The sequence below is a fragment of the Naegleria gruberi genome (assembly GCF_000004985.1).
Source record: "Naegleria gruberi genomic scaffold NAEGRscaffold_1, whole genome shotgun sequence".
NCBI lineage: Eukaryota > Heterolobosea > Eutetramitea > Acrasida > Naegleriidae > Naegleria > Naegleria gruberi.
Genome location: NW_003163326.1, coordinates 7,425 through 16,999, shown reverse-complemented (window position 1 = coordinate 16,999; position 9,575 = coordinate 7,425). Strand labels below are relative to the sequence as shown.

Sequence of the window (9,575 nt, the reverse complement as noted above, 5' to 3'; positions counted from 1 at the left end):
TCATTTTCACTTGTAACTGGTTCTCCCTGTTTCTATTTGTAGATACGAATGTTACTCAGATTCTGATTGTACTGCAGGTCAATTCTGCAATCCTATTGGATGGAACTGTAGCAATATTGTAAATGTTACCAATTCATGCAAATTATCATGTGTACATGGTAAATGCGACAATACAAATGGTATTGCTAAATGTACATGTGAACCTGGATATAGTGGAGAATTATGTCAAAATTTTGATTCCAATAATGGTAATTCCAACTTTACTAATCCATGTACATTATCATGTGTTCATGGTAAATGTGAAAATGCAACTGGTATTGCTGAATGTATTTGTAATTTAGGATATAGTGGAAAATTGTGTGATAATGAAAACAACACCCCTTCAAACCCATGTACTCTTGATTGTAATCCTCGTGGAGCTTGTGTTAATACCACAGGAAGTGCCATTTGTATTTGTGATGAAAGTGCCAACTATGCATTCCAAAATAACAAATGTGTTCGTAGTCAGCCTGTTTGTAATAATGGATGTGGCAATGGCGTTTGTAAATATAGTGATGATGAATCATCAGTTACTTTTTGTGATTGTGATTTAGGATACAAATCTCAATCAGGTCCATGTAGTTCTTGTAATGATATTTTAGGATATGTTGAATCAAATGGCAAATGTGTTTGTGATGAATCAGCTGGATTAGTTACTTCATCCAATGGAACTTGTGTCCAAACAAATGCTCCAAAATGTCAATATGATTGTGGTTCCAATGGTGTTTGTGAATTTATTACTGCAACAACTTCAGATTGTGTTTGTAAGAATGGTTTTGAGACTAAAGTTGCATCACTACCATGTTCTTCATGTCCAATTGGATCTGTTCTAAAAGGATCTACATGTGTCTGTGATGTAGCTTCTGGTTATATTTCAAGTGGCTCTGATTGTATTTGTGATACTTTGAGTGGATTTAATAATACTGGTAGTGCCTGCGCTTGCAGTGAATCTTTAGGTTTTATCAAAGAGGGAAGCAACTGTGTCTGTAAACTTGGATTTGAGAATATCGAGGGTACATGTGTAGCTAAAGTTCCTGTATGTGTAAATGGTTGTGGTAAGGGAGTTTGTGAATTTATTAATGTTGCTACATCTGATGCCACACAATGTAAATGTTTCACTGAATACGTAACAACAAATGCTCAATCACCATGCTCTGAATGTGCATCAAGTTACTCAAAGAATAGCAATGGAATTTGTTTACGTGTGTGTGAAAGTGGATATTCTGGAGAAGACTGTTCAGTTTATACTCCACCAACTCAATGTATTGAGGTTCCAAGTGGTTCATTAACTTATTGTAAATCAAGTGTTTACTACAAGGTACTGAATACCGCCTTTTCCCCAACAGCACATTATTCTAGTCCACAATCTGCTTTAACAGAAATTACTAACTTATTGAAGAGTATTGATAGTGAGGCAGAAAAGAAAGCTCAATCAATGATTGACACTATTATTAATGGTGGAAAAACTTGTGATGACACTTGTCGTAAAGCTATTGCTAACTATATTTGTTATCAAGATATCAAACCTTGCTTTTCCGATAAATCCACTCCATACGAAAAATCACTTTGTAAGAACACTTGTGCTTTCATTTGGACTAACGGTATTGTAAACTCAACCTCAACAAGTAATTGTGAAGGAAAACCTGAAAGTGAATGTTTCTATGGTAAATACTTACCACCTTCAACTAGTTGCTATGGTAAACTCTATACTGATGCAGCTGTTTGTTCTGGTAAAGGACTTTGCATGGATGAAAATTCATGTTCTTGTCGGACTGGATTTTCTGGCTTGAATTGTCAATTCAATTTATGTTTTGGTATTGATGGAAATTCATCAAGTGTTTGTAATGGAAATGGTGATTGTGTAGGAGTCAATAATTGTAAATGTAAGACTGGTTTTACTGGAAGCAGTTGTAACATTCCAATTTGTAATGGTAAACAAGAGAGCGAGGGAGGTTGTTCTTTCCAAGGAACATGTACATCAAGTGGATGTTATTGTAAGAATAATTTTGCTGGTTCATCATGTTCATCATGTAAGGAAGGTTTTACAGGTTCTAAATGTGACGTTCCTATCTGTAATGGTATTAAGGCAAGTGATAAGGGAGTTTGTGGAGGTAGAGGCTCATGTGTTTCTATTGAAGGTGTTCCAACTTGTAAATGTTCCGAAGGTTATGATGGAGACTTGTGTCAAAACTTCAAATGTAATGGTATTGATAGAAGTAATAGAGATGTTTGCTCAGGAGTTGGTTCTTGTGTTTCAGTTGACACTTGTGTTTGTAAAGGAAATTATGAGCCATCCAAATTCTGTTCAGTTTGTACACTTGCTTATAGTGGAGTCAATTGTACTGGTAGAATTTGTTCTGATGAAGGAACATGTAACGGTCATGGTGTTTGTACATCAGATTTCAAGTGTTCTTGCACTGGTAATTGGGTTGGTGAATATTGTAGAAATTGTAAAGAAGGATTTGTTGGAAGCAATTGTCAAGTTCAATGTACTTCTGCTCAAAATTGTTCCAGTAGAGGTACATGTAATTCTGATGGTTCTTGTACTTGTATTGGAAACTCAATGGGTGCAAACTGTGAAAAGTGTGTTGAGGGTTGGTATGGTGAAAAATGTGACTTTAAGATTGATCAAAACTCTTTTGGTTTCTCTCAAAATGGCGATTCTATTTCTGGTGTCGTTTACTCATCACTTAAAAAGAAGTTTACTTGTTCAGAATTGATTACTGATGTGAGCTCAATTGGAGAAGGTGCTGGTTGTTTAATTAATAGTGAAACCATGACTATGACAATCTCTATTGGTCCATCTGCATCTATTAAGGTCAATGACAAATTAATATTCAAGAAGTATTTCTCATCACCAGAAACTGTAGCAGTTACCGTAGAAACAAAAGATTTTGTGCCAATACCACCAACAGCAACTTTGACTGCTGATAAGTCTATTATTTCTAAAGCTTGTGGTTCAATTTATTTGGATGCATCTGGATCTATTTCCAAGGACCGTAGAGCATTGAAATTTATTTGGGCTGTTGAAATATCTCCTTCAGCTGATGACGTTTCAACCTTACAAAAAATTCTTGATCAACAACAAGATATATCTGGTGTAAAGATTAGTGCTAAAGATTTGAGTGTTGGTTCTTATTCAGTCAAAGTTACTGTTTCAAGTACTTTCTCTCAAAGGTCAACTGTTGCTTTTGCTTCTTTTGAAGTCACTGACTTGACAGCTCCAACTGTAACCATTAAGGAAGGTCTTCAAAGTACACTAGTTATTGGTAAGACTTCAACAATAACTCCTCTTGTAACATTCCCATCATGTTATATCGGAAGTGGTGAAATTTCTTATGTATACAGTTGGGATTCCAAAACAACCATAACTGTTCCTATCCTTCAAATGAAGGAAATGCTTGTTTTCAGCGATACTTACACCAAGATTACAGAACCTGGTGAATATTATTTAACTTTGACTGTTTCTCAAACTGGAGCTGCCTCTGTTTCAATTCCATTTACAGTATCTGCCAAAGCATTACCTTTGGTAGTAGGATTTAATATACGTGACATGTCTCAGTCCTTTGAAACAGATGTTTCATTCGTTGTCAACAAGAATGATCCAAGTAATCCGTCAGATGCTTCAGGTAATGTCCAATTATTGTGTTCCAATATTGATACAGGAGTTGACTGTTCAGGATTCAAATCCAATGAAAATAATATTGATCAAACATTCTTGTCATTTAAGAGCTCCATGCTTCCTGGTGTTTATTTGTTCACTACTATTTTCACCAAAGGATCCAGAAGAAGCTCAGCAACTGTTAAGGTTACTGTTCTTGATCAACCAAAGAGCAGTGTTATAAGAGTTTCAATTATTGCACCAGTTGGTTCTGATTCCACATCTATGGATCCATCTAGTGACTTGATTTTACAATCATCATCAGCTGATACACTTTCAACATCTAGAGTATTTACTTGGTCATCAACTGATTTAGAATTGAGCTCCATTTCAACATCTAACAAGTACATTAACATACCAAAGAGTTTACTTGTTCCTGGAGCCACTTATTCTATCAATGTTAAGGTTGTTGATGGTTTGAGATCTGGTGACGCAACATTTACTTTCACTGTAAACTCACCACCAACAATTGGTATTTTAGAAGTTTATCCAAAATCTGGCATTGCTTTACAAGATGAATTCCAAATCAAGTGTGGTAATGGTTGGTACGATACTCAACTTCCACTTTCTTACAAATTCATGTACAAGACTTCTGATGCAACTATTTGGAAGGTTCTTTCTGAAAGATCTGAAAAGAGATCTATTGCTACTTCTTTGCCTGCTGGTAACTTGCAAATTAAGGTTGTGGTTTATGATTCCTTGGGTGCTGCTTCTGAAACTATTAGTGAAGTGACAACATCACTTCCATCATCTGGACAAGCTCTTGGACTTTTAGAAACTGCACAAAAAGGTTCTATTTCTGTTTCTTCTTTATCGGCCGTTCTTAGTGTTGTGTCATCTGTTACTCCAGCTAGTGCTGAAGAAAAACTTGCTTTACAACAAGCTGGTAAAGCTTTCATTGATAAATTCTTTGAACAAGAAGATCAACAAAGTCAAATTGTTTCAGAATCATCAGAATCAGCATCAACTAAGGTTTCAATTATTTCATCAGTGAGTGATAATGTTCGAAACTTCCCAGATGATACTGTTTCAAAGATTATTGATCAATTCTTTACAACGGTTATGGGTGTTTCTTCCTCTGAAACTATTAGCATGAAACCTGATGATATTGAAAACTCTAAGAAGTCTGCATCATCGCTAGAAGAATATGTTTCTAGTTCCGTATCCAAGAGAGCCATTTCAACATTTACTATTCAAGATTTGAACAAGATTGACCAAATCAAAGCAAATCTTGTAAGTGTTGAACTCAAGAGTGCAGTGGCTGACATGCCTGCTGTTAGAAGCTCTGGAGTTGGTACCACTACATATGCAAGACTTGTCAGTATTTCGACTCTTGGTACATTATCTGAAGATATCTCTCAAAATGGTGTCTCTCGTTTTGAAATGAAGGATGTATTCAGTTCAATGAAAATTTTGGAAAGTTTAGAAAGTGTCAAATTAGTCAACAAGATTTACACATTGAAGAATTCAACACTCAAATCAATCAGTAAGGTTGTTGATTTTGGTATTGTTGTAAACAATAATATAATGTCCTTCTTGAATGAAAATGTAACCATTGCTTCAATCAAGATTGAAAAGATTTCTCAAACCAGATCTGTTTTGACTAATGAAATAGCATGTTATACCTTGAAAAATGAAGATTATGTGATTACACCAACTTGTACACTTGTTAGTAATGATTCCACATTTGTAACAATCCAAATCAGAGACTCTGGTTCCTATGTTGTTGCTGAAGCTGAAACAACAAAACCTCAACCACCTACTTCTACTTCTGGTGATACTGTTATTCCTCCACCTATTGTTGTTCCTAAACCTAACATGAACTATCTTGCTTTATTACTTTTGATTATTCCTTTGGTGGCAGTGATTGCTGTCATTGTTGGTGCTGTTTTCGTCTTTACTAAGAAACGCAAAGAAACTCCTGGTAATTCCAACAAGCTTAATGAGAAGGAATTGTTGAGTATTTAAATAAAATTGTTATACTGCTCTTCAAATTTTAATTCAAAGATTATGACTCCGAGTTGATTTTTTTTGGTTATTTAAGGTTTTGTTAGGATTCAGAGTTGATTTATTTGGGTTATTTAAGAGATTACTTAGTGAAGATTTATATCATTGATTATATTTCTTATAATCTATCAATGATGTAAATTTGATGTTTTCATTTCTTGTATTGATAGATATATAAAGGTCAGGTCAGTATCAACTTTTGAATTATGGACTTTAAGAAGTCAAATGTTTGGGACGTGAATCTACTCATTAGATTGAAGGGTTGGGTTTGGTTAGGATTCAGAGTTGATTTATTTGGGTTATTTAAGAGATTACTTAGTGAAGATTCATATCATTGATTATATTTCTTACGATCTATTAATGATGTAAATTTGATGTTTTCATTTCTTATATTGATAGATATATAAAGGTCAGGTCAGTATCAACTTTTGAAATATGGACTTTGAGAAGTCAAATGTTTGGGACGTGAATCTACTCGTAAGATTGAATAGGTATTGCTAATAAAGGAACATTTCATTGATTTATTGATTATAACGGTCAAATTGAGTTGAATGGAAGTGAATCTGATGTTGATTCAGGTAGTTTCGCCACGAAGTGGTGCAACTACCATCCTTTGTAGATTGAATCAGGTTGATTTGCATGCAATCTGAAATATAGCATTATCAAGAGTGATTATTCACCAATTCAATGATCAATATTCAATAATCGGTTTGATTTCAATCAATAGCTTGCTCATCAAGCTTTGAATATTCCAGTAATCAATGGCAGTCTATTTTTAAATTTAATCAAAGACCATATATAGTAGCTTGACTTTTATGATATGGAAACTATCTAGATGTGTTCTATATTGAATAATCTATTTGAAAATGAGATGAATTAACTCTTCTATTGAGTTTTATTGGTATTGCATGCTATTACGATTATAATAATCTACACAGAAATCACTCTTGAAATATAAACTGTACTACAATGTATGAGAAACATAATGGTGGAATTAATCAATAACTCGTTAAAATGACTGAGATGGAATGTAAACTATGGTCTATTTGTCATGTAATGGTGACTAGACAGTGTCAATTTCATCAAATTATTTCAAACTGATTACAATCAATAAAAACCCGTTCCATACATCAAACATGTCATATAGAATAAGTTTCAATATTTAATATTGTGAACTGACTCTGTTGGATACCAACTCTATAAATATAACAAGATGAAAAGTGTCAACATTCAATTTCACATGCATGTTACAATGGAGAGTCATCATTATATCATCTAGATAGGTAATATTTCAAGTTTCAGTGGAATTGACAGTCTACATATTGAGATGTGTATACTAAGGTTGAAGAAGTGTCACCTTCACTGATTACTGACATGAATATGACAATTGAATATATTATTGTTGCATAAATAATTCATTGTTCAATGATTATGATATGATGGTAAAATTTAATTTTGAAATTAAGATACTTCCCCATTGATTACCTTAGATGTTCCTTAGTTGACTTGAAGGTATTGAGCCATGAATATGAAACTTTCTCAGATTGTTCTCCTCATGAAGGGAAGTGTATTCATATTTGATACTTGTATTATATTTTGTAAACTGACTGAGATGGTATATATTCTATATGTTGAAATGTGACAATTTGACAGATTGTTATTATTATCATACTGAATTCAATTCCAACAGACTAAAATTGATACCATATATACAATAGTGTGATTAAACATATCTGGTAAAGTTACATGATGGTTGGATATACTTTCACTGAGATAGAGTGTACACTTGGATATATTCACTATTGACATTGAACATTAACTGACTCACTCTTTGAAAGTAATACGAATTGTTTCCAAACTGTATACAGTGTACTTAATTGATGTATACTCTATCTGGTATCAACTCTAGATTAATTGTACGTATAATGAGCGAGTTGGAGCATAATCTATGATATCATGTCAAAGTTCTATAGTATAGTGATAGAGTTGACATCTCGACATCTACTGAACCAATATTTATGAAATTGATACCATATGCTAATTAAAGTGTCTACATATCATGATATCAATTTCAGTGAAAATGGAGTTGTTTCTGTACCTTTCAGATTTCATCCATTCTCTTGAAATATCCCCATGTACTATCTACTGAATGCATTTCTTGAAATGAAAATATATAATTTGATGAAAGTCCACTTTATTTGAGATGTGGAACACGATATTATCATTTATTTTGAGATTGGTAATTTTTCCTATGGTATCATCCTTATTATCTTAATTGTGTATTTTGTTGATTGAGGATTTGGTTCTCTATATTCAAGATTTCCTACTGCTTCCAAGTCAACCTTGATATTTCACCCTTTACCTTACTGAAAGATAGAATATTCACCAAAATGTCTGAAATTTGAACCATATACAGTATTTGAGATGTTGAACATGATGGTAATGTTTCATAGAGTGGTCATTTTCCAGATTTTCATCCATGTACACAGTTGACTAGTTGGTATGATAGAGTTGAAATCATGAACATGAAAGTGAAAATAAACTTGATTTTCTATCTCTACTCGTAGAGTGAAGCATTTTCATGTATATATTGTTGGTTGAAGTGATGTATTTGATAGAGTTGGTCTGACTTGTCTTTCCTTTAAGTCAACCATAAAATATCAACATTTACCTTCTCATGATACCATTTCTGATTTTTAGGACATGAAATTGAATTCTATATCATTATAGATCATGTACATCATTTTGGTAAAGTTTTAATAGGTGGGTTTGGATCCCATGTCAACCCCTATTTATTAAGCTTTTCTCCTTAAATACATTAACAATATATATCACAAATGATGTCAAAAGATGGTGATGGTAATGGGGCACAATATACGGCTGATGTGAAATTGTTAAATATTTATATATATCAAGTTATGATGGTGGCTAGTGGTAATAAAATCACTTGATCAAAATTATTTTTGCCGGTTGATCAAACCGAAAAACGCGCGGAAAAGTTAAAAATAGATTCAAGTTGATGTGAAAATGGCTCAGAATCGAAAGGATTAACAAAGCTTACTACTATATTGGAAGTGAAAGTGCCATTTGGCACTCACTTCCATCAACTTTATCATAGAAATCACTCTTGAAACATGAATTGTACTATAATGTGTGAGTAACATATTGGTGTTGGAATTGATCAATAACTCTTTGAAATGACTGAGATGGAATGTAAACTATATTCTAAGGTATATTGGTTGACTGTAAGATACTGAGCCATCAATGTGAAACTTTATCAGATTGTTCTCCTTATCAAGAGGAGTGTATTCATATTTGATACTTGTATTATATTTTGTAAAATGAATGAGATGGAGTATATTCTATATGTTGAAATGTGACAATTTGACAGATTGTTATTATTATCATACTGAATTCAATTCTAAAACATTAAAATTGATTCCAGATGTATATCAGTGTGATTAAATGTATCTAGTAAAGTTACATGATGGTTGGATGTACTTTCGCTGAGATAGAGCGTACACTTGAATATAATCACTCTTGACATTGAACATTTACTGATTGACTGAATGTAAGTTTCATGAATTGTTTCAAAACGTATGTAGATGTATATAAATGATGTATATAATATGTGTTATCAATTCTAGACTAACTTCATATAAAATGAGCGAGTTGGAGCATAATCTTTGATTTTATGTCAAAGGTCTATAGTAAAATGATAGAGTTGACAACTCAATATCTACTGAACCAATATTAATGAAATTGATATCATATGCTAATTAGAGTGTCTACATATCATGGTATTAATTTCAGTGAAAATGGAGTTGTTTCTGGTCCCTTCAGATTTCCATCCATTCTCCTTGACAAT

The 9,575-nt window shown here is 33.1% G+C and overlaps 1 protein-coding gene across 1 annotated transcript in view; it reads left to right on the top strand.

Annotated features, from left to right (window-relative positions):
- NAEGRDRAFT_61067 (basal body protein) overlaps positions 1 to 5,668 on the top strand; it is a gene marked incomplete at both ends in the record, with an annotated part of 6,175 nt that extends 507 nt beyond the window's left edge. The window contains 2 exons of the mRNA XM_002683301.1: positions 60 to 4,933; positions 5,090 to 5,668. Coding sequence (XP_002683347.1) covers positions 60 to 4,933; positions 5,090 to 5,668 — 5,453 coding nt within the window. The remainder of the gene's footprint in view (positions 1 to 59; positions 4,934 to 5,089) is intronic.
- Positions 5,669 to 9,575: the final 3,907 nt, after the last annotated feature.